The sequence below is a fragment of the Miniopterus natalensis genome, chromosome 18 (assembly GCF_054644295.1).
Source record: "Miniopterus natalensis isolate mMinNat1 chromosome 18, mMinNat1.hap1, whole genome shotgun sequence".
Lineage (NCBI taxonomy): Eukaryota > Metazoa > Chordata > Mammalia > Chiroptera > Miniopteridae > Miniopterus > Miniopterus natalensis.
Window position 1 is genome coordinate 9,943,903 of NC_142098.1, and position 25,936 is coordinate 9,969,838.

Genomic DNA, 25,936 nt, shown 5'->3' on the forward strand with positions numbered 1-25,936 from the left:
TCTTCCTCAGAGGTCAATGCCTTGGTTTATTAAAGCAGCAGGACAGGTTTAGACCAGGGGTGAGTGTTATGAATGGCAGGCCCAGACAGGGCCTCGCTGTGCTCACCCAGAAAGCAAAAGGGACCTTCTGAGGCCATTGTCCCATTGCTCCTGGGCCCATCCAGTGTGAAAACAGTAAGAAACTTTGAGAAGTCAGAATCCAGGAGAATGCTGAGCTGCATGTGGTTTTTGATGTAAAATTCAACGACACCTCTGGAGGAGTGACTGTCTGTAGCCTCATGTGTTCCCGGCCTGTCTCACCAGCTTCCTGGAAAATGCCACAGCCCACCTCTCGCCTTGGGGTTCTCACTCCCTACCCCCCAGCTCTCACCAGGGTCTCTCCCTGTTCTTCTGTCTTGTTACAGGCCCCAATACCTACGAAGATGCAGCCGCCTACATCCAAGCACAATTTGAAAGCAAAAACCGCTCGCCCAACAAAGAAATTTATTGTCACATGACTTGTGCCACAGACACAAATAATATCCAGGTGGTATTCGACGCCGTCACTGACATCATCATTGCCAACAACCTCCGGGGCTGCGGCTTGTACTGACCTCTTGTCCTGTATAGCAACCTATTTGGTAATGATTCCAGCACTCACAGAAAAGCTTGCACACACACACACACACACACACACATGCCACTGACAAATGCAAGTTGGTAAATAAACTTTAAAAAGGCATAACAGAACCTTATATATATACAAATATATATTAAAAAATTCTTTTTAGTTTGTACTAGAAAGAGCTTTGGACAGAACTGACCACCACCATCCATAGATCAAGGTTTTCCCGGGCAGCCCATGAGCATGTTCATGCGCGCACGCGCACACGCCGTGATGGGAGTCCTGACTTGGGAGACCAGCCCTGTGGTTTCACTCTCTGGGACCCATTTCTGAGGGCAGGGGAGGCAGAGAGGCCTGGCATCGTCCAGCTCGTCTCTGCCTCCGCCGCTGGGGCTGTGGGCCCTCAGTTCTACCCCACTCTTGTTCGACTTTCAAAACCCTTTACAAAATGGCCCATGCTCTAAACATCTCCCTGCCCTTCACCCCCAGTGATGGAAAAAGTGAGGACGCTTCTCTTTGGGGGGTGGTGCTTGTTCATTTCAAGAACTTAGAAGAATCACTGCTTGGACCAACCCACTGTCTCCTGGCTTTCTTTCTTCATGCTAAAAGGCAAGAGTCAGAAAAGGGAGATGTGGTTTGCTTTGTCAAAGCAGCGAGGGGAGGGGCCATGCAGGGCACATGGGGAGAAAGGGAGAGATGGGGACAAGGGGACAGGAGGGGCCAAGGTGGGGGCTGGATTGCAGACCTGACCCTCGGAGGCGGCCTCCAGGGGCCTGGGCTGGGCCCCCCTTGGGTTTCTCATCTTCCTGCGATGCTGCCCCCTCTTTCCCTCCCCCAACATAATGAAAAATATGCCAGGGTTTGTTGGTTGGTTGGTTGGCTTTTAAAATCAAAGAAACTGGTCAGACTGGACCCCCTTATCTCTCTCTCTACAGACTGCTTCACGGACTCTCTGCTGTTGACCTTGATCTCCTGGTAGCATGACCTTTTGGCCTTTGTAAGACACAGCCTTTCTGTATCAAGCCCCTGTCTAACCTACGACCCCAGAGTGACTGATGGCTGTGTATTTCTGTAGAATGCTGTAGAATCCGGTTTTAGTTGAGTCTCTACATTTAGAATTTGAAAGGAAAAAAAGAGAACATTTCTCATGTGCTTTGTAGCTTAAAAGGAAATGGAAAACTCACCATTACATCCATATTTCTTTCTTTTTTTTTTTTTTTTTTGAATAAAGAAACACATCTGCCCCCTCACTCTCCCCATCTCACCTGGTGGCAGGTGGGGTGGGGGGACAGCACCCCTGTGGAGGTGCCAGGTCAGTCTGTCCATACCCGGTTTCCAGAGTGTGCTCAGACCGGGCTGTGCTTTACACCCCACGCCACCCACACCCCCCAACACACCCCCCACCACTCCAGCTACATGCTCACTCCAGGTTTGTATAGAAAAAGCACAGCTCTCACTGGCCCGTAGCTGCCAAAAAGAATCCGGATCATATGTATAAAGAGCCCCATAGAAAACAGTTTTCCCACCAAGCCCTTCCCATATATGCCCTTGATAACTTTTTTCACTGTTCAGTTTTTCTTTCTGTCCTGACGAGCCCTGTGTGCCACGTACAGACCAGCTTTCCTAGTCTTTGGGGGTCGGGGCTGCGGTCTGCTCCTCTGGCCTTTGCGCCTCTCGGTCTCTCGGATGGATGCTCCCGTGTGCGCCCCCCGCCTCTCCTCTGTTTCAGTGACCTGTGTCCGTTCTTTCTCACGTGGGGATGTTTGTGCTGCTGATAAAAAGAAAAAAACAAAAACATTTTTTAAACTACCACAGGATGGAAAAGAAAAAAAACACACAAAAATTTTAAAAAAAAGGGGATGTCGTGTTTACATGAGAGCCGGTTTTCATGATCAGTCCTGCGTCATTTCTACTTTGACTCGTATCCAAACCCAAACCTTTTCACTGTTTCACTTTTAAGACATCTGCTGAAGACCAGTCGCAGCCATTTCAGATACAGAGGCAAAACGACAAAACACAAAAAATTAAAAATACAGAAAAAAAAAAAACTTGGAAAAAAAAAGGAAAAATGAAAAAAAAAAAAGCCCACGGTCTTTCTAAGCCTTTCTATTCCCAATCGGTGAGGTTTCTGTGATATCTTACACACTGCCAGTCTCCTTCTCTAATGGAAAATTCATGTGTAGCTCAATAAAGAGAATGTTTGTCTGTACCCGAGTCTCCCGCCCTCGGGCTTTGTTCTGACGGGAGAGGGAAGGAGGGACTTGACTGGGCCGCAGACACTGGGAGGCTGGCGGGCAAGGCTGGGGGGGGGGGGGGCGGAGAATCCCCCAGGGCCTTCCATGGCCCTCCTCCGTGCCGCCAAGGGGAGCCCGCTGGGCGCAAGGAGGGCAGGAATGGGCCGTCCCGTCCGCCGATGTCTGCTTCCTCCAGGCTCCCAGCTCCTCGCCCTCTGCTGGTTTGTTTGTTTATGAGAGAAAAGTGGAATTGAGGACTGGAAAGGGGAGAGGGGCGAGGGTGGGTAATCCCAAATCTGCTAATACAGGCTCCTGTTTCTCCTGTTTCCAGTGGTTCCATCGCAGTGGGAGAATGGGTGACCCCAAGAATGAGGCCAAATTGCCTGGCCCTCTGCCCCCAGGGGGTCACATCCATTCACTTGGACATCTTTAAAAGCCCCCACTGCTGCACCTGGATGCCCAGAAGCCCCCTGCAGGCTGAGCACACAGGGGCAATTGAGATCAGCACAGCCTGGCATGTGGAGCCCAATTCTTGTCTCCTCCAGGCTGCTGGTCTCACTGCCTCTCTCCTAGGTCGCCAGGTTTTTGCTATAATAACTTCAAATGAGTTGAGACTGGGGCCTGGAGGGAACACAGGCCACCAGTCCTTGTATCATGTCCATGAATCACTTATTAGCCAAGCAGGCAAGTGCTGCATTGTCCGGTCCGGGAGATGGGAGGGCCTTGGAGGTCAGTTCATCGGCACCCTCTCCACACCCCAACAAATGGGAAATACAGCCCTTGACAATTCGTCTTTTAACCTAGTGGAGGTGGGGGTAGAGGTTGATACTGCTGCAGAGACTGTGAAGTAACAAGCTAGTTCTCTCCTGTCATAAAGAACCAACTGCCCAGGGCACCCCCTTGGCCTCTTCAGCCAGGACGAGCCTGCTGGTCAGCCAGGCCACACCAGTGCTTTTCCCACCAGCCCCCTCACCCCACCCACCTGCCCAGGGAGGCCCACCACCACCTGCTGATGGGAAGGTTGCACCCCGGTCACACTTGGACTTCACAAGACAGGTCTGGAAGGCAAACCAGGCTGAAGGATACCATGACTGTCGGCATACGGCACAGCTGAAGTGCGCTAAAAATGAGCCATATTCTAGCAGGGTTCTCCCCCAACTATCAAGTGAGTCTTGTAGACCAACAGAACTTTCTTTGCCTCATTCTCCTTAAGATGACAGGGAGCGTTGTTTTGGGGAAGGATGCAGGGGGACCAATGTGATTAGAACGAGGAGCCTGGGGGCTGAGCCTAATGTGCACTTAGGTTTGGAACCATTTCTGGGTGATGAGATGAGATGAGGCTTCCAGACGGAGGGCCCTCCTCCTGGGCGAGCAGGCAGGTTATTCATCACAAGGCTGTTGCTCCTCTTGCCTGCTGGGCCCTGTTTCAGAAGGGTTCTCAGCTTCCCTCCCATAAAGGGGAGAATCACACCGAGAGGGCCATGTCTGCTGGCCGAAGATAAAACAGCATGTTTTCTACACAACTTAAGTAGGAAATCAGGTCCAAGAGGCCACCTGGGCACCTAGGATTTGTAGCAACACAAAACTTCCACATAAAAGCCTCAAAATTTGGGGGGGGGGGCACAAACCCAAGATCTCAACGAAACAGGGCCCATGAGAAAATGGGAGTAATACAGACTACTTCCGAAAGCTGAGAGGGCAAGGGCAACGTGGCCCCTGTGCACCAGAGCATCAAGTCACTCCTTGTTCTGCGCTGGCCTACGGGGCTGAGCACAAGAACAGGCTCCCCGACCCTGGAGACCGCCAGGACAGTGAGACGGAAAGACAGGGGCCCAATGGGACACTGGTCTAGCCTCCTGCCACTGCCCTTAGTATCTATGCCAGGTAGTGCCCAGAACCCTTAACCACCCAGGTGCAAAATCTAACAGTGAATTTAAGGCTTCTCTTCTTGGTCATCGAAGCTATGTAAGGCATGTTTCCACTCTGACCGCTGTCATATTGCTAGATTCCATGTTTCAAGACCTAAAACTGACTTCAAACAATTTTCTCTTTTCACACATCTGAAACATTTAATGCCATTTTTAATGAGCACAGCCTGCAGAGTATAAGGATGGAAAAAACCCTCCAGCCAAAATGGTACACACAAAATCAAAAAAGGATCCAACAGTGGCACCTCTGAAAAAACCAGCCTTAGCTTCCAGCCACACACAGCACACTAAGAATAGGGTTTGCTTTTTATTATTATTATTGTTTTACAATAAAAACAAATAACTATGCTCTCAGCAAAACAAAACACATTTTCTTTTTAAAAAATCACAGAAATTTACTAACAGCATTTCAAAGGTAAGGCTTTTGAAAAATTTACTGAAATAAATTATCTTGGCCTAAACATTCACTCATCACTTTTTTCAATTACTTTTCAACATTCTAAAAACTTTCCGTTTAAAATACATTTAACTTTGCCAATAATTTTAGGTAATACTGGATTCTCCCCCAAAGGACTACTGTAAAACTGTTTTCAAACATTTAAAAAAACTTAATCCGAAAGGACATAAAACTGAACTATGTAACCTATCACTGCATGTTTCAAATCCTTAAAGTTAAATGTGTGAAGAATCTGAAAAGGGTCAGGACCTGGGTCTGCTCCAAGCAGGTGGATGCAGCATCTTGCCTTCCCACGTCTAATTACACCAACAGGAACACAGTTATGAAAATGAGGGCTCCAGAGAAGATAGAAAAGGTATCTTTTATTTCTCCAGCAAAGCCCTCCAGAGAGTCCTCTCCATCTTGTAAAGCCCACATTTTCTCCAAGGACCATTTTCTCCAAGGACCAAATCCACAGCCTTCGGTATTGACTCGGCCAAGGAATTCAAACCATAAGCTAAAGCTGCTGCTCAACCCCTTCAGTGCTGCCCACACACACCCCCCACATCTGGGGGCAGTGACATGCAGAGAGGAGAGGACACACACACACAGGGTAAACTCGTGAGACGCAGGAGCACCAGCGAAAACGGAAATAAAACCAGCTTTGACTGGGACTCAGAAAGGAAGTCCTGGATGTTCTGGGGCACATGGGTCACGTGCTCACATTCTAGCCCTGGGCTACTCCAGATATCAAACCAAGAGTCGTTTTTCCAAGATGCCCTGAGGGCCCAGGGGTCCAGGAGCCCAGGGGTCCGGCCCCTGCAACATTCTGAACACTTCCTGACAAGAACAGCATTTGGCAGAGACTCTCCTGTGGTGTGGAGTCAGCTCCCACTGTACATGTCAGCTCTTCATGAGTCCTACCCCCCAACCCCCACACTTCCTGCCAGATTTGGAGCTGAGACACCGGCATTCATTGTGACTTATGCATAAAGCAGTAATCAGCTGCCGGCCTGAGAGACTCTGGCTGCCCACGCCCTCCTGATCTTCCCCATCCCCAAGAAGTCCAGTCGATGCCAGAAAAGATCATGCCCAGAGTTAAAATGTGCAGTGTTTCTAAGGGGAGAAGAAATGTCACATAGAAAGGATTACAAAAAAGGATTACATTTGTCAGCTGTCCAAACACTAGTAAGACCACATGCTTTATACAGCGGCAATGCAGTCAAGCCCACTTCAGACAGCAGGCGGGATGAGAACAGGCCTCTCCAGGGGGCGCACTGCTCTGGCGGAGGTGGCTGAGGAAGGCCGGGAGCGCTAGGAGGTCTGCTGCTTCTGAAGTCTCCGTTCTGCGGCAGCCGCCAGCATCCTTCGACGTAGGGTCACGGGGTCGGAGGTTGTGCCTTCTGAGGCCCCCGCCGTCCGCATCCTTAGACGTCGGGTCACAGGGTCGGAGGTTGTGCCTTCTGAGGCCAGGCAGCTCTCTGAGGCCAGGCAGATCTCTGAGGCCGAGTCATCTTCAGAACTTCGGTTCAGGAAACGCCTTGAACAGAAAACAAAGGATTTGCATGAGACATGAGGGAAGCTCTGTACAGACATACAGAAACATACCCCTCGTTTTCCAGGTGCCTGCATGGAGCTGTCACTCGGCACTACCCCATGAGAAAGACACCCTGGCCCTGAGCAGAGGAACAAGTGTTCTCTGCACCAGGAAGGAGGCTCGTCAAGTTCAGCTCTCCCTGTCCTCTGGCTGTCCCTTTCCCACATACACACACAGCACGAAGTCCCCACGCTCAGAAGGTGCATGTTGGGCACCACACCTGCCCCCTTGAACACACTGCTGGCCTTGTCCCCAAGAGTGTCAGTAAAAAGCCTGGCACAGCCACAGGGACAGTCCAGGCTCCAGCTGCACCGACACGGGGAAGGCAGCTCAGATGTGCATTCTGCTCCGAGGCTGGGCCCACGGTCAGTATTAACCTCTCTAAGCCTCAGTTTCTTTAGCTTTAAGCCTGTCAAATGGGTATAATTACAGTGCTCCTCAGAGTTGTCAAGAGAATCAGAATAATTAATATAAAGAGCGTAGAACACGCTGGCACAAGTGCTGTCCATGTATGTGTGGCTGAAGATGTCCACAGAAGACTGGCGACAGCAGCAGCTGCCCGAGGTCACCAGTGGAGCCCAATGTTACCAGATCCTCTGGTTTCTCAAGAGAGGTTTGAAATATGAATTTTTAGGTGACATAGAATGGTTTTCTATGTTGACATCTGTTTAAGAGGACCTGATTGTGGGCCTGACATGACAATGGCCTTTGGGCACTGGCTCAGACCTGGGACTTAGACCAGCAAGGGCTGAGGAACCAACTCACTTCCGCGCCTGCTGCAGGAGGTCGTCCTTCCGCTGGACTAACATGCGCTGTCTCTCATCGGCAGACTTGGAGAAGCGGCTCCCCCGGGCCTCAAAGTCTTCCCCCTCACTGGGCTCCGCCTCCACCTCACTGAAGTCCAGTGCCTCCTCCAGCCGAGGGCTGAGAGCCAGTGGCACACGCTCCGCCTGCACACAGAGGAAGCAAGGGGCCCTGTGAGCTCAGGCCACCCTCCCAGGCAGGTGCCCCACCTGTCCAGAGTGTCCCAAAGGAGCATTCTCCTGGGCCCAAAGGGAGGGACCAGGTGCACGTGATGAAGGCATAGGTGGGCTCCCTGAGGGTAGGCGCAAATCGGACTTGTGCACCAGTGAGAACAGAACCTGACTCACATGGACGGTCGATGTCAGAGGAACAGGTGAATGATCACACATGCACCTCGAGACTGCACTCTTGAAAGGTAAAATCATTAATTGCTAGTTTGCATTCTGGGAATTTTCTGTTCAATTCTAATAACTGCTCTAAAATTTAGTTCTTATCATGCTCACTGCACAAATTTTATACCCTCACCTGACTCTAAAGACAGTCAAGCAGATAAAAAGGGTAAATTCTAAGGATCTTTATAAACAGATTTAAGATCATGTGGTTCCTTGTGGAACAGGATTTAAAATGGGATTCTCTTGGTTTCGGCTGAAGCTCAAAGGCCAGGACAAGGTCCAGGTGCCCCTACATGCTCAAGCAGGTGCCATCCATCTACACTGGTGCTGTCAGATACAGACCCAGGCTGCCACCTCCAGGCAGCAACAGAGCTGAGGTGGAAAAGGCTAAGGACAGGCCGGTGTGTGGAGCTTTTCCATCATCCGTCCCCACTACCTCCTCCCCTGCCTTCAGCAAAGCAAGTAAGGGGACTTCCAGAGAACAATGTCACCTGACTCATACTCCCTAGAGTTGGGGGGACACAGGGACTGATGGTGACTCACACACACCTGAGAGATCTAAGAGAAACTAGCTTGTAGCAGATTAACAAGAAGGCTGTGATGAGAGCAAGTTCAACTTCCACTGACTGCGGCCTTGCTCTGTGGACTGGGAGCAGGAGTGGGTCCTACCCAAGAGGACCACTTGGAGGGGGATGTGGCTCCCATGAAGGTAGGGGTGGTCTTAAATAGCCATCTCAAGTTCAAAGAAGTGTAGTTTAGGTTTCTGGTGCTAGATGGGGCAGGGAGATCTCAGAGATAACAAGACACACATATACACACACACACTGTGGGGTCACATGGCCCACCCTAACCCTCTCTCTTCCTGAGCCTGAGCCTACCGGAGGTTAGAAAGAACAGTGGTAAGTGGAGGAGGAGATGCAGGAAGGATATGGAAGCCCACCCTAAGCTCCTGCTGGCTTCCAAGCCTGCCTAATGCAGGCCTGAGTTGAGCCAGAGAGACTGAATTAAGTGATGAGCATAACTGATGCGATGACTGGGCTAAATTAAAGTTTCTGCTTTACCCAAGGACTTTTTATCTCCTAAGAATGACCAAAACTGTTATATAGCAAGCTTCCTTGTCAAATACATACTTTCTCTTCACTACGTTAGAAATTTTTTTTTTTAATTTAGGAGTCTTCATGTTAAACTCTAAAAATAGCATTAGGAAACCAAGGCAGGACTCAAGCGTGCTCGTGCTGTACCCACAGATGCCCTACACCAGCCTAGCATTCAAATCTAAGCTAAGCCAGGTATCCAAAACACTGGAGATGCAAGACAACCCCACTCCTCCAACCCCATCCCCACTCAGGGTGTTTTGTTTCTGTGAAATGCATGGAAGGACCTGGAAATGCTGAGTGGAACAGGTGAAGTGTTGGGAGAATAATTTGATGGCTTCAGCTCTAGAAGGCTGAGCCCCAGTTAGCCCCCATCTGGGTTTGGGTGAGTCCAGTCACCCTGAGTCCTGGGACCAGCTTCACTCTGCCTTCCTGGTGCTACCACTCAAGCTCAATCAAGGTGACAGGGCTGGCCCAGGGGAACATAATCCTTTCCCCTCCAGGTCCTGAGACAATCAATCCCCAGGGAGTGGGCTGCAGGCTCTGGGGGGAAAGCAGGCCACACCCTGGGCACAGCATGGTGTGTTAACCTTAAATACTGAGACATATATGATGTATGGACCTCTTCCACACCCTTGCCCCGTGCCTCATGAATGTAAAAGGCAGGACTGAAGATCACTGCCAGGCACATGTCTCTCCCCAACCCTGTACACTCACTCTGGTATGCAGACCTTACCTGGGCAGAAGTTTCTCCCTCCTCCAGGTCACTGTTTGGCCTTTCCATGGGATTGTTCAATGCAGGTCTAATGCCATCTGACCGCTGAAAGAGACAGCACCACAGTCAGTACAGAGCCGTTCCAAACTTAAACAGGTACAGGAAAAACGTGGAGTGCAGAGGAGCTAGTCCCACCAGTGAGTCCCAGCACCAAAAAATGAAAATGCTGCTAAGGCCCAGACAGCGTGGCTCAGTGGTTGAGCATCAACCTATGAACCAGGAGATTGTGGTTCAATTCCTGGTCAGGGCACATGCCTGGGGTTGTGGGCTTAATCCCCAGTGGGCAGCCAATCAGTGACTCTCTCATCATTGATGTTTCTATCTCTCTCTCTCCCTCTCTCCCTTCCTCTCTCTGAAATCAATAAAAACATTTTTTTTTTTTTTTAATGCTACTAAGATTACAGACTGGACACAGGAGCCTGAGGCACAAGCTTGAGTTATCCATCTGCTCCACATTCCATTTCCCTTCCAGTAACAGTAACTACACAATAACAAAGTGCCAACAGCAGGTCACATCGACTGCACACTTTGTGGGAAACCCCTGACCTGATCATCTCATTCATCTTCTTAGCGTCTATGAAATAGGAGCTGCTGTTCTTCTCATTTTCAGCCCTCAACCAACAATGTATGGGAACTGGTGCATAAGCACCAGCTCCTCAGCTCTCAAGAGAGACACGGGTTCAAAACTGGACCCAGAAGCCCCCAGTGGGATCAGCTCTAGTCACCCTTGACAGGAACCTGCTCGATAGCAAACCCTTTGCTGGCCACCTTCTCTTCTCCATCTCGCAGTCCCATCAGCGGCCTCTGTTTCCTAGAACATTTCCCAAATTAACTACTGGACTGTGAATCCTTATTTCAGGGTCTGCTGCTGGGAAATCCAAAGCCAACAGCAAGCTCAAATAGGTAAGGACTCTCGAGCCTCAATGAATATCCCAGCCCACTTGACGCCAAAATCCAAGCTCATTCCCTCTTCAAAGATTCTCAAGTTTTAGGATTTCATTAATAGATTTCCATGTTTTTATATACCGAAGTTGAATAATTTCTTGGTAAATGTTTCTCTGGTCCTGCCAGAGAGCTTGCTTTTAAAATGTTAATACTTCTTGTACCCATCAAAGTGGTTATATATGATGGGCTAGGAAACCTGACGTTTTTTAAAAAGTCAAGAGTACAAGCCTCACATAGCTATAATATCAAGGAGAAAACCATGCCAACGTGCAAAGCCAACCAGGGGCCGATGGCATTATCTCCTAGAGACAGGTCGGCAAACTCCTGTCCACAGTCCACATTCACCCTCCACCTACTTTTATAACTCATGTTTTACTGGAACACAGCTGTGTTCATGCCCATGTTCTCCACAGCCGCTTCTGTGCTACGAGGGCAGAGGTGAGATGTTACAAAGAGGCTGTATGGCCCACAAAGACTAAAATAAGTTCTATCTGCCCTTTACAGAAAAAGGTTGCCAATCCTTGTTCCAATGTTATGACCTCCTGGACTGGCAAGGGTAGGCTGGTTTGGGTGTACATCTATAAAAATAAAAATAAATGACCCAAGTACATTTGTTCTTGTCTTAACCCAAGCCTCTTTGGTGGGTCTGTTCTCAGTCATAATTTGGAAAGTTGGGGAAATTACAGAAACTCTTCATCAAGTCATAAATAATATTTAGCTGCTAAAGTAACTAAAAAAGTTACTTTAGAGGATTAAATGTTTGTGAAGACAGAATCCATTTATCATGCTCAAATCCCCAGTTTACCTGTGTGGGAAAAGGTACTTGAATCCGTCCTTCTAAAATGTTGTCTGTGGTTATTTCAACTGAGCGTGTCAGCTGGAGGTCCTGCAGCACGAGCGGGTATGGGACCTGGGGAAACATCTCCTGAATCTGATGAGCCTATAGGAACACAAACATAAAGATCACAGAATGTTCACTCTCAACAGTTACTCAATGATGGCATGCTGTATGGCAGGCTCTGGCCACTGAACTTGGCATCTGCATTGAAAACAAAGGTAAGGGGCCACTTCTATTCTACAGCTCACTGTCCAACTACACTCCTTCTTTTATATTTCTCCAGGATGCCCAACAGATAACTTGAGACATCAATTTCAAAATAAAAAGTATACAGAAATTCAGCTGGGCCCTGAAAGAGGCTTAACAACAATGTGCCAGTTTTAAAAAGCGCACATTCAAAGTGGGCTATAAAAATGCTTCTCCTTAAAGATAGTTTTGAAAAGGAACTGCTGCTACATACCACATGGGCGAAATTCAAATGCAGTTACGTGAAAGAAGCCTGAAAAAATTCCATTTACATGACACTTCAGAATAGGCAAAATTATAGTGGTTGCCAGAGGGTAGGGGCGGGAAAAGAAAGCGATTACAAGGGACGCCGTGGGACCTGGGGAGGGGGACTGCACAGCTCTCTATCATGATAGCAGAGGTGGTTCTCTATCTTAATAACTGCACAAGTCTGACAGAACTCACAGACCTGGATACTACAAGGGTGAATTTACTATATGTAAATGATAACTCAATTTGAATATAAAGATTAGAGAGTGTGAATTGCTAATATTGCTCTGGAGCCATAGTTTTCAAACTGTACTCTAGAAATGCTCAGTCCACTTAGGGCTCCGGGGTGAGTGTGAGTGTGTGGGGGAGCAGGCACGAGTCTTGGCACAGCACTATCCATACTTTCATCAAAGAGGCTCCAGGTCTTGTTTTCCATTTATGCATATTCATTTTACAGTGCTATGGTCAAGCTTTTATTTGTGGAAAAGTCCCAATGGTCAAAAGAAAAAAATAAGAAAAGGATAACTCTAATTGCTTTAGGGGTACAATAAAGTCTACTATCAGGACAGTGGCTCCTAAGGAAATGCCGTTAGTACAAAGAGGGGAAATGAGCCTCAGGGTCAGGCCTTGAGAGAAATGACCAGGGTGAATCCTGCACAAAGCTCTGCTTAAAGTCACTGGGGTGGGGGAAGGCAGGTGCACAGCAGAGGACTGGGTACTGGGATCCCCTCATTGTGTATATGAATGTGAGTGGGTCACTTCTGCCTAGGTCCAAGCAAAGCTAACAAGAGTCCATAAAAACCGGAACCAGGTAACATCCATCTCTATTCCTCAACAGCTTCCCCTTATTTCCCAAATTTAAAATATCCAAGATTCATTTATGAGACCAAAACTTTCCTTCCAGAAAATCCAGTAAGTTGAATATTGAACCTTTATAAAAAATGCATGATTCTAGTAAATTACTTGTGCTAAAAATAGGCTGTTCCAATCCATCAGGGAACTGGAGGAAGAACACCAGGGCCTGCCTGAGAATTCTAAACAAACCAACTCCAAGAACATAATTCTGATTTTTTAAGGAGACAGGTGATGTGATCCACCTGCCGAGCTTCCACAACTGCCTGACCCGTCTCCACACAGAGCCTGAGAGAAGCATCAGAGGCTGCATTCGGCTGCACACTACCTCTGACCACGACGCCACCCTCACTGCCGACAACCTGGCTGAGTGCAAAAGTGACTTCACCTGATACTCCTCTGTAGGTTTTGAAACTTGTGAATGACCTGTTCAAAATGTTTGAAAACACACACACACACACACACACACAAAACAAGCTCCCCTGATGCCATGTCCCCAGCAAGCACCACATCTCTGCTCCCTTTTATAACATACTGTCAGGCACTGCCTATTTCTTCAGCTCCCACACATTTTTCAATCCACCACAATCTTGTATTCAATTCCTCAGGCCACGGAAAATGCTTGTTCTTCTCCAGCTAGCTGACCACCTCCACGGCCATATCCACATGCACTTCTCAGACCTCGTCTTCTGAGAATTCCCACAGGCTTGGCTCACCACGTTCTGGTTTCCTTCCTTCCCCCCCTCCACCCATGGTCATGGCTCCTCCCTCCCTGCCAGACCTCAGCCCTGAGCCCTTTTCTCTTTGAGAAGCCATACGGTCCCCTGCTTTGAATATCAGCTATAGATTAAAACTCCCAAATGTGTATCTCCAGCTTGGTCTCTTTACTGAGGTCCAGAACTGCTTACGTGACATCTCTACGGATGTCTCACAGCTATCCCAACTTCCCCAGCCTGACATGACAGCAACTCCCTGTCCCCAATCCTGTTTATCCCTTCGTCTTGCCCATCTCAAGACATGGTACTGCCCAGCCGGGCGTGGCTCAGCGGTTGAGCGTCGACCTGGGATCCAGGAGATCAGGGTTCGATTCCCAGTCAGGGCACATGCCCGGGTTGCGGGCTCGATCAGTGACTTTCTCATCATTGATGTTTCTATATCTCTCTCTCCCTCTCCTTTCCTCTCTCTGAAATCAATAAAGATATATTTAAAAAAAAAAAAAAGACATGGTTCTGCCATTTGCTTAGATGCTTTCATTTCCCCACTTCCCTCAACCTGCGTCTTTCTTTCATCTTTACTGCATACATCCTGTCCAAGCCACCATCTTCTTTTGCCTAAACTACTGCAACAGCCTCCCACCTGGTCTCGCTGCTTCCATTTTTGCCCCTCTATCATTCCTTCTCTCAGAAGCAAAATCATTCCGTCAGTCCCCTGGATGAGAGAGAAAGCCTTGAATGGCTTTCTAATACTTTCATTATAAATTTTAAACTGGATTGTAGCCTGCAAGTCCCTGCAATCTCAATTTATGTCACAATCTTGGTTCCCGACTTGTGGGCTCCAACCACAATGGCCTCTGTTTCCAGAACTTTCTCACCTCATGGCCTCTGTATCTGCTTCCATTGCTTCCACCCCTGATCTGCCTCCTCATCCTGCACATCTCAGTTTTTTAAATATCACCTCCTCAGAGAGAACCTCCCGGAATGCCTCCTCTAATAGCCTTTACCCCCTGTACATCACTGCCTCACTGCCTTCAAAGCACTCAGCACATCAGCAATGATCCTGTTTGTTGACAGTCAGTCTCCCCAGCCAGAAGAACACATCTTGAGAGCAGGGCTCACACCCACCTTGCTTACATGGCAGGTGCTGTGCACTCTGTTTACATCACGTAGCACCTGTCACAGGAGCAGGCTTTCAGTATGAATTTGTTGAATAAATATATTAAGGTTAATGAATAAATGAGCAAATGACCAGTGACCTTCTGAAGTACTGGCCAGGCTTACCCACATCAGCCAGAGGCCCTAATCAAGCTAGACTAAGGAAGTTGGCATGTTAATACTCATACATTTATTATCGCAACGAACACTGAACTTCAACAGTAATCAAACAAGTGTCTCCAACACTGTAAAATAATTCACCAAGTGACAAAGCTTAGAAAAATACAAAGAATCTTGAAGTATTTGAACAATATCCTTAAGCCAATAGCATGCCTCAATATCTCAAGATATATATACACATACACACACAGGTGTATGTGTGTGTGTGTGCATGGATTTATTTATTTTGGGGAAGGAGAGGACGAGGGTCAAAAAAACACATCTGGTAGACCTAGTACAACCTTTAATACACGGCACATCACTCACTTCAGTCAGTAATTCCCCCACTAATTCTGGCTAAAATCAGGAGAGTCCAAGACTGGCCTACATCACAACAGAGTGAACCTAGCAGTGCCCAGAAAAGGTCAGATTATCTGCCACAAAGTAAAATAAAAGCTGGTTTCCAAACCAGTTTTAAAATTTAAAACACGGGAATCTGAGTGATCTCAATGAATAAGTAAAATGCCCCTAAAAATCCTGCCAGAGCCAAGTTAAGACCAACAAAGTCGTTCCCACCGCACACATGTTCCAGCTTTCCTTCCCCCACTCTTCTCAAAGCAGCTGGCGGTCCTTACCATTGCATTAAGCTGGGAGTTGCTTGCCTGCGTGATGCCTAGAATGTTGGTGGTGTGCATCACTTCAACTGAAAAACTCGGCAGCCAACTTGCAATCCGGGACCCTGAAACAAGGAAGAGAGAACAGGTTTAAAGACCTCTCTCCCTGTTGCCATCAACCTTGGAGCTGGCCACTCCACGACACCAACTGGTATTCACTGAGGGCTCACTGTATGCCAGGCCTTTTGTACTGAGTGTTTCACATGCAGTAGCTCATTTAATCCTCACTGAAACCCCACATGGCGCAATCTAGGATTATCCCCATTTTACTGTTCTTAAAGATTTGACTCTAGTTCCCTTGGTTTTTGGTCCCCAAGTCACGCAGAAGTTAGGTAACTTGCCCAAGATCAAACTAATTAAAGTGGCTAGGATATGAAGCCAGACAGTGAGGTTTCAGAACACTTCAATGGCCCTGAATCCAGTGGCCTAAAATATAAGGAGGTTTTCATGGCTCTTAAGCTGCGACAGTAGATGAGTTTTTGCTCCTCTCTTTCACACTATACACAAATACTACTCACTTAGCATTTTCACAATTTGTTTCATAAGTCTTTTCTCCTTAATAATCTGATTTAAAGTCCTGATTGATTCAAAATTCATTTCAAAGAGTTTTATGACACAGGCTTGTGGGCTAATGGCATCAAGAAGTTGGCTGCTTCTGCTGTTTCTCCAAGAAAAAGGGACCCTAAAATATAATGACAGCAAGTATTGGCTGTGAAACAATTCAATATCAAGCCACACACTGAAGGGTAATTTTTCTTTCCTTCACAAGAAGCGCAGCAGAGGCATGGGATATAAAAACAAGTTCAATGGCCATCTCAAAGGTCTTGCCCAACAAAATGTGCCCATTGAAAAACTGAAACTTACCTCATGTACTTACTAAGGGGAAATAATGTTGACTTTTCTATTTTGACCAAGTTTTTAGTAATAATTCATAAAATAATAGATTATATAGCCAGGACCCATGTCCAAATCAGCTAGTATATTTCAGAAGTTTTACCTGGTAGAGGCCTTAATTAATAACCACCAAAGCAGGCCCCTCTAAACCCCTCCAGCACCCCCAACCCGGCTAGTCAAGCAGCCCTCGTCATCTCTTCCTGAGACTTGACTCTACTTCCCTCAGTCCTTCCTATCAGGATTTCACCAATATACCCCACTCCCACCATGCTCCACCCTTGTAAACTCAAATCAGAGATCTGAATAGCCCTCCTCCTAAAAGAAAGCCACAGAGACGTTTTACAGTAAGAAATGTGAACTCATCCAATTTAGTGGTATTGGAATTGATGAAACTGAACAGCTCAATGGTATGAATTATGAAAGGATGATCCACAGCCCCTGATATGGTACCCCAGGCCTTCGAATTTTAAGTGTGGTTTTTATTTCAACTCCTTTCACTGCTAGGAGGTAGAGTTTGTTCACATTTTATGGGTAAAGAAACAGGGTTCCAGCTCTGATTCTGCTTCTGACACTCACTAGAAAGGCTACTCAATGACCCTATATTCTATGCTTAAGTACTACACCAATGCAATAAATTAGGAGCAACAGTTAACTATTAAACTGATCAAGTGTGCTCCCTGCAGGCATGGCTGAGGCTTTTGCTGCCTCCTCCTCCCTGCCCCAGCCCACCCTGTGCTCACACAGAATCTAGCAGAGTGCCTGGTACACAACAACCAGCCCCTCAGTGATATCAATACCTTCTGAGCAGTTTCAATTAAAACTGAAATATTACATTAAACTGGCCTATACAGGACAATTTACAACTAAAACAGCATCACCCTTTGGATACGGTTTTAGAGGCTGAAACCAACTAACCATCGAAGTGGAAGAAGTGGTTGTGTTGGTTTAAGCGAGGTCTGCCTTCAGCAGCTGCGACAGGAACTAAATTCTCATCCAAGTTCTCTCCTTGATGATCCTCCCTGACACGATTATTGTCAGTGATGTTCAGAGACATTCTGCATGTTGGGCAGGAGGTGTCTTGTTCTAGCCAGGAACGAAGACAGGAGCTACCAAAAAGTGCAAATAAGATATCCTTAGCATATTCTGTGAGAATTCACCAGAAGTACTCTGAATGTATCAAATGTGCTGCAATTTTACTTTCTATTTAACACTAGGTGAGATTTAAATGTTGAGAAACATCTGTCGGCATCACCTTTGCCCTACTTCACTCTTACTCCTAGAATGTTCAGCTGTGAACATTAATTCCTTAATGTACACGGTCATCTACCAAGCTCCTGGTCATGACCCTTCTTCAACACTTCATCACATGGCTCACCGTCTTCCTTCCCAACTCTGTCAGACCACCTAAAAACCCAGGTGGCTGAATTATCCTCCATGCCAATGACCTGTTCTCTCCCGCTACATTAGCTGCCCACTAACACTGCCATAACCTTGGCGTTCTCTTCAAAACCCTGAAGAGCACCACAGCCAATCTGAGGTAATGTCCCCACCCCTCTGCTAGGATTCCTCTTGAGCTCAGCACAAAAACCACCCGCATGCCCTAGACAGAACACCAGACCCTTCCCGAAGCTCCTACTTGTGGAAGAGATGGCCACATGGCAGCTTCCTTGCAGCCTGCATGGAGTCCCAGCAAATGGCACAGTCATCATTATTGACAGCTAGCTCCTCTGGAGTTGCAACTGCAAACCTGTAAACAGAGCACACCAAGCAGGAATCAGTTCCACAAACGTATTCCGAGCACCACTGGACAGACGCCACCTTTCCAACAGCACAGTTATAGAGGAATGCAGTAAAAAGGAATTCAGTAAAAAACTGCCAACCATCAAAAATATTACACCTGTTTTCTCTTCATGGCCTATCATAAAGCAAGTAAGAAATTTATAGACAGAAACTAACTTTGTCTTAACAATGGCTCCTGTTAGTGACAACTTGAGGGAACATTTCTGGGCAAATCAGAGGAGGTAAGACCCCCAGAGAGCCAAACAGTCCCCTTGGACACAAAAAGGATATCCATTAATTTCACACTTTTAGGCTTGTTTTACCTTCAGGTTGGCAAGTGAGTGCCTCCTTCAATGAGGTTAAGAATGTGTGAGTGTATGAGAGAGAGAGAGAGAGAGAGAGTGTGTGTGTGTGTGTAAACATGCATGAGTAAAGAATAAGTGAGACCCCTCTTCTTAAAATAAAGAGGGCTGATACCCAAGGAAGCTTCCATATAATAATAATGATAAAAATGACAAAATAATAAGAACCTAATATTTACTGAGCACATACTACATATCCAATACTAGAATATTCCAACTTTATTACACATATTATCCCACTGAATTATCCCAACAGTTCCAGGAAGAAGGTTCTGCTATTACCCCTAGAGATGAGGCAACTGAGAGTTAAGTAAACTGCCCACAATCACAGGTAAGTGGGACCTCACACCCAGGCAGTCTGACTCCAGAGCCTGTACTCTTCACCATTCTGTTACCAGTTTATAAAAGCAAGTTCTCCTGGGATGCTATTTTTAAAGATCTAAAATGAGTCAACTTGGGCAATGGCACCTTGTGCTTACTCACCTGGCTTCCATGTTGCCAACGACATGCAAATAGTTCTTGTGCCGGCGGATTCGACGCTGGACCTCATGAAACAGGTAACGCAGCTGCATGAAGATGACCAAGCTGGCCATGGATAACCAGATGTTGCCAAATAACTTCACAAGAGGGGGAGAGAATAAAATAAAAATGAATGTTAGCCTGCTAGTGATGAAGGTGAGGTGTGCAACAGAAGCTCTTAATTGTTACGTATTTGAACATAGAAAGCAGCAGTAAATACAACAAAATGTTAACAGTGATCTCTGAGCACTTGTTGGGGGGTTGGCAGAGGGAGATCTTTTTTTTTTCCCTTAACAAAAGCTATAGATGGTTTTTTAAAGTATGTTTTCAAAGTTATTTTCAAAGTTATTTAGAAATGTGTTGTATCTAACCTAACAGTTTTTAAATACTACTTTGATAGGCTTATAATTTAAATAAATTATCCACCAAATATGTTGACTCTCACCATTATGAGATCACTGACGTACTAACCAATGAATGAGGTGCTCAACGTTGTCATTTCTTGCACGCCAATGACGTGGGAGGATTTAAATATAAAGATGTTTTTAACTACAAAGATGGAAAATTTATGAATCCATGAAGTAGCTAACTCTGCAAGAATTCCTGTTACCACTTACAAAGTAACTGCAAAATATTACAACCCACAGAAACTATGGGCAGAGGAAACCCCTTAACTTTATGCTAAAAGAATTATCTACTGACTAGGTCAGCAGAGTTCACAATCTCCTAGGAGAGTCAGCAAACTCCTCCTGAGCTGGGCGCCAGCCAAAGTGGTTCCAGGACACTGCTTTATACCCAGTGGCAAAAAGAGGAAAGGCACAGCTGCGTTCTTTTATGGTCTTAAATGGCTCATGCACCAATGTTTTATTTGTTAATGTACTAACCAGGGTTCCTGAGTCTGAAAACCTTAGCTCCTTCTGAGGAAACTTACCAACATGTGAATATGATGCATGAGGTCCAGGGACAAGAGAGTGAGCTCCATGACAAAATCTGTGTAATAGACGTACGTTCCCTTCCCTTCCCACGTCCCTTCATGATTGAGGTCCCAAAGGTGGATTACATATCTGCGATGAAAACAGAAAAATCGTCTTAATATTTTCTGTTACAATTGAACTTGGTTTAAACATGACATAGGATAGTCACATTTTTATATATTTTATACACATTATATCTTAAAATAAACTGTATGAATAGATCTAATCACCTCCCTCCCAAATTTCTACTCACCGTAAAATCACATGAGCAGTCCTCACTGTGACAAGAAGAGACTATAAAAAAAACAGATACATTTTTCTTTTTAGTCAAAGTTAGGATTCCTCAGGCCAAACTTACTTCTACAAAATGATAAAAGTCAAACATTTCTCAGTTCAATTTCAAAGGTTGTCCAAGGAGTGTGGGGATGGGAGAAGTGGGTGAAGGGGGTCGAAAGGTACAAATTCTCAGTTATAAGATACATAAGTCCTGGGGGTGTAATGGACAACATGATGACTACGGTTGACAGTACTGTGTGGGATACTGTGCGATACTGTGCGATACGAGGAATGCTAAGGAAACTTATTATGGTAACCATTTCACAGTATGTGTAAGTCAAGTCTGGATGCTGTACAACTAAACTTATAGTGCCTGCCATATGTCAGCGACACCTCAATAAAATGAAAAGGAAAAAACAGTGGTTGTTCAAGTTTACCAACCATTTTATTTCATCTGCTTCAAACTTCCATGGAATATTTTCATGCAACTCAACTTTTATTGAGCTCTTTTCTATTGATAGGTGACAATCAATTACACCTGTCCATCTCCTGAGGATACCTTCTACAATCTGGAGTCATCCTAGTGATTGGATGCCCACTTCTATTTTATACAGCATTAAGTTACACACTGATTACCTAAGAAGGATTTTTTTAATATTTGGTGAGCCTATACCCCAAGTATAATTTAGGTAGCACTACCCTAGATATGAGCACCTGCTCTCTACATAACGTTGTGTGCACTCCCTCTGCCCACATGGAAGAAAAGAGAATGAAGGAAATCAGAAACAAAATAAGCCCCTGGTGGTATTGTGTATTATAGAAATTGATATTAAGAACATTTTCCCTGTCCAGCCAGGCATGGCTCAGCAGCTGAGCATTGACCTAGGAACCAGGAGATCACAGTTTGATTCCCAGTCAGGGCACATGCCCGGGTTGCAGGCTCGATCCCCAGTCAGGGGCATGCAGGAGGCAGCCGACCAATGACAACTCTCTCATCACTGATGTTTCAACCTCTCCCTCCCTCTCTCTGAAATCAACAGAGATATATTTTTTTAAAAAAAGAAAAGACCATTTTCCTCTTAATCTACCAGAATAGAACTGTTAAATCATTTATGTTTGAGATTAGGGCACTCCCAGTTATAAATGGAAAATATTTTACCTACATAGAAGAGAAACACTGTAAAAATAAAACTATATTAGCTTAAAATAGCAAACCTATACCATGATAAATTATCTTAAAAGAATAAACAGTAATGAACTAAAATAAAAATAGGCACTATAGTATGACCCAACAGGCCTAATTTAAATGTCTTTATTTTTAGGTATACCTTGTTCAAAGTTTGGCCTAATATTAATTAAAAGTTAGAGAAAACCAAAAAAGAAAACAGTATTATTCAAATGATGGTTTATAATAAAGTATATCTAAAATAAACGAATTGCCCAGCTGAGTGTGGTTCAGCAGTTGAGCATCGACCTAGGATCCAGGAGATCGGGGTTCAATTCCCGGTCAGGACACATGCCTGGGTTGTGGGTTAGGCAGCCGATCAATGACTCTCTCATCATTGATGTTTCTATCTCTCTCTCTCCCCTTCCTCTTTCCTCTTTCTGAAATCAATAAAGATATGTTTTAAAAATAAATAAATAAAATAAAATAAACGAATTAACACTGGTCAGTGTAAATAAAGTTTTAGACAGATGTTTTTTAAGAGAAAATATAGTTGTATACTTTTCACATACTGAAAGTATTCAACCAGGATTACAAATGCTTTTTTTAAGCACCTAAATGTTCCTTTTCTAATTTTAAGTAACCTACTATATTATACTCAGAAATGACAGCTATTAAGCAAAATAAACTTTAACCCTATTCCAACAAATTCCCAATTAGTAGTTTAAAGTTAGTGTTTTTGATATTAGCTAATCAGCTTTAATATATCTATCATTTCATATTTTTCATTAATTGCTATTATGGACAAGATAAAAGTATTTTGCCTTTGGTCTGAGGAAAAAGCAAAGTCACTAAATATAAGTTCAGAAAATTTTGACTTCTAATGAATAGAAACTGGTATTTTCAGAAAGGTTTAAGAGGCAAACTTTAAAATATATATGAATATCAAATTATTCTTTCAAAATAATAAATATAGTTTATATATTATATTATTCTATAAAATCTTAATTCATGCCCTATCTGAAAAAACACAATTACAGAGTACCCCTTTTTAATCACCACCAATCACTGCTTATGGTATCTTAAGGGAAATATCCTTCCTACTTTGGAGTCACTGGTCTTTGATTGTGCCACTTGCCACTCCGGAACCTTAAGCAATTCACTTCATCCTCTCTGCCTGTTTCCAATGCATGAACAGGAATAATAAAATGAGTCAATACAGGTAAGGTATTTAGAACAATTCTTAGTATACAGTAAGTACTGTTTAAATGATGGCAAAAATAATCACTTTTAATTAGGTTGAAGCAAGGATTACACAAAATCACACACATAAAAGCATTTAGTACCAGTACCCAACACAGGACAGAACTCAAAAACACTTCTTACAATGAAAGACCAAATATCCATCAGTCACTTCATGGGTGGAAATAACCTGTCAATACTCCTCTAGCTTCCTTGAAAATATTCAGAAATGTGATCAGAGCAAAAAGCTGTCTGCATCTTACATCTTACCTCCACAGCCATGAAAGCCAATGTGTGCATCCCATGGATGTAGCCTGTGACACAGCAGATAACCGCTAATCCACAGCAGGAAAGCAGCATAGCCATCAACAGAGACAGAACTCGGCCATGGCTGCTCATCGGAGTGGTGGGAGAAAAAGAGAGCTGAAACATACAAAACAGAAGAAGAAAGCTCATTCTTCTTCGTGGCAGTGTGAAACTTCAATGAGAAACTCAAGGTTAATCTTGGTGGCTTTGCTTGGGGATCTGTGCTTAGCTTCATGTCCAAATGGGAAGCACAAAAAAGCATCCCATTACCAGATGGCCAAAATCCTCCAACCAACCAAAACATGAGTATGAGATAATATAGAGAGATTTTTATCATTTAAACTACTGAATATAACAATACACATTATATTGTCACCTCAAATTCTCAAGGATGCTACCAGTGGGATTATAAATCTCTAGAAGCAATTTTCCAGAGGTATGTAATTCTCTCTTCTAATATTCAACAGGACTCAGGACAGCACCACACTGTGTTTCTTTCTTGCTCTTGCTCTAGCCCCCTCCCCAGAACCCACTTGGAGGACATTCGGAGTCCTTAGGGCTAGGACAACTGAAATGTAACCCCGGTGCGGATTTACTACTACAGTATTATAATGCTATGTTAATAGCATGCAAGGAGAGGCAACAGCTTGGAAAAGGCAGCCTGGAGCTGTAGCTCCTGAGCAGGAAGGTGTAGACAGCAAACCAGTTAGGGAGGTTAGAAGCTCCTGTTCCTGGCCTTGAATTGTGAAAGAGCTATAGTTTTGGGGACTGAATTAACTCACACAGAGGTGCAAAAGCCACTGGTCCATGATGAATGGGTAAAGAAGGGGCAGACAAGGCCCTGGAATGGGTTTAATGGAAGAGCAGAACTGTGGGTTTATCTGGGTCCTATGAAATTAGTTCGGAGCACTCAAGAGTGAGGGTTCACCTGCAGAGCTCTGATCTGAAGCCAAGAGGCAGATCTTGTGCCCAGCTGGAAAAGGATTCACTTCTCCTGGGACCAAGGAAACCAGAGAGCTAATTCAGTCCTTGCCCAGGGGTGGAAATAATGTAAATTAATCAGAAATAAGAGCTCCAAGAGCCAGAGTAAGAGGGAGGGAAATGGAAGCAAACTAGAGGAGAAAATATCTGGAAGAGACCAGCTTTTATCCAGTTTATATATTAAGGTTTCTTGTGCTGTGACAGAAACACTTGTGTAGGCGAACTGACCCCACGTGGACTGTAATGTAATACACCATTGTGTAGGGGAGGAAGCCTCCCTAGGAGACACTGATCCCGCATTCCTTGGCTGCTTCAAAAAGTCCCTCAAGAAACAGGCAGTGGGTACCTGATCCAGAAGTCTTCCTCTACAGACCTACCCCGACACGCCTATTATGGCTCCCTCACATTATAGGATATAAACCTGGCAAATGTGTGGCACAGCAAGCAAAGAGCTTGGCTAAAAACTCACATATTCAAATCGGTCCTTGCAGAGCTGAACCATCAGATGCAGAAATACAAGTCCAGCAAACCAGAGGCACCACATGACCACCTCTCCTACTGTCTGGACATTCAGCACACCGAAAATGAAAATGAACTTGTAGAAAATAAAATTCCAAAACTTGTCTTTGAGGTGCTAAAAAGAAAAATGTTTGCAAAGGTTAGTACCATCACATCTAACCCATTTAAGAGAAGTTAACATAACAAAAGCCGACTTCTGTGGAGAAAACATTCTATCTCAGCTCTAACACGTGTCCACAAGAACATAAAAGGCAAAGGAAAAAATAAGCCCTCTGAAGAATAGAGGTAAGACTCCTGGAAAGTAATTTGCAGACTTTGGATTATAATCTTAAATCACTTAGGGAATTTCAGTCATCAAAAGGGAGTGATGCCCGGCCGGGCATGGCTCAGAGGTTGAGCGTCGACCTAGGATCCAGGCGATGGGGGTTCAATTCCCGGTCAGGACACATGCCCGGGTTATGGGCTCGATCAATGACTCTCTCATCATTGATGTTTCTATCTCTCTCTCCCTCTCCTTTACTCTCTCTGAAATCAATAAAGATATATTTTTTTTAAAAAGGGGGGAGTGATATTAGTCTAATTCCTCATGAATTAAATAATACATATATTTATACTTCCGATACAAAATAGAAAAGAATGGTAAGGGCTACAAATATTTATACTATGTCTGTTCTCTGGATTCTTAAAACAAGCAATAGAAAAGATTAGACTTTTTTTTTAACATCTTTCAGATTCAAAAATAACATGCTCATTTGGCAGCCCATAATCAATAAAAGTAAAAAAAAAAAAAAAAACAACAAAAATGATGTCTTAACATTTTCATGCGTTTTTCTTAGCTTCTCCCTGTGTGCAAAACATTTTCTGTACACTGCTTTACTTCACTATCATACTGCAAGACTCTTATCAATGTCAGTGAATATTCTCTGAGTATATCATTTTAGTGGTTACAGATGGACGCTGAAACTGTTTTTCATTGTTTCACCATTCAGAAAATGTTGTGATGAATATCTCTACATAAGTTTCTATTTCTTCAGCATTATCCAGCCATCTACCTGACTTCCAAAGAAGCTGTGTAAGTGTACGTCCCATGACCAATGCATATCTGCTTCACTGTACTCTCCCTACACTCAGGACTTCCAGTTTTAAAAATCTTTATTCTATTGAAAAAAGAGCCACCAGATATTAAAATACACTATCAAGCCAACTATGGGGATGGTGGGA

General features: G+C 44.9%; 2 protein-coding genes across 4 annotated transcripts in view; one reads left to right on the forward strand and one right to left on the reverse strand.

Moving 5' to 3' along the window:
- The window catches only part of GNAO1 (G protein subunit alpha o1), a 126,189-nt gene extending 125,594 nt beyond the window's left edge, over positions 1 to 595 (forward strand). For all 3 annotated transcript variants that reach the window (XM_087827188.1, XM_087827187.1, XM_016220999.2), the window contains one exon: positions 405 to 595. In XM_087827188.1, coding sequence (XP_087683314.1) covers positions 405 to 592 — 188 coding nt within the window. In that variant the 3' untranslated portion in view covers positions 593 to 595. The remainder of the gene's footprint in view (positions 1 to 404) is intronic.
- Positions 596 to 5,053: 4,458 nt separating this feature from the next.
- Positions 5,054 to 25,936, reverse strand: part of AMFR (autocrine motility factor receptor) — a 30,112-nt gene continuing 9,229 nt past the window's right edge. Inside the window, exons 3-15 of the mRNA XM_087827300.1 lie at positions 24,666 to 24,830; positions 23,180 to 23,332; positions 20,480 to 20,520; positions 20,184 to 20,316; positions 19,217 to 19,350; positions 18,229 to 18,339; positions 17,508 to 17,698; positions 15,660 to 15,763; positions 11,615 to 11,749; positions 9,826 to 9,909; positions 7,565 to 7,749; positions 6,681 to 6,742; positions 5,054 to 6,602 (exon numbers count right to left, since the gene is read on the reverse strand). Of these exons, the coding sequence (XP_087683426.1) occupies positions 6,517 to 6,602; positions 6,681 to 6,742; positions 7,565 to 7,749; positions 9,826 to 9,909; positions 11,615 to 11,749; positions 15,660 to 15,763; positions 17,508 to 17,698; positions 18,229 to 18,339; positions 19,217 to 19,350; positions 20,184 to 20,316; positions 20,480 to 20,520; positions 23,180 to 23,332; positions 24,666 to 24,830 (1,584 nt within the window). The 3' untranslated portion in view covers positions 5,054 to 6,516. The remainder of the gene's footprint in view (positions 6,603 to 6,680; positions 6,743 to 7,564; positions 7,750 to 9,825; positions 9,910 to 11,614; positions 11,750 to 15,659; positions 15,764 to 17,507; positions 17,699 to 18,228; positions 18,340 to 19,216; positions 19,351 to 20,183; positions 20,317 to 20,479; positions 20,521 to 23,179; positions 23,333 to 24,665; positions 24,831 to 25,936) is intronic.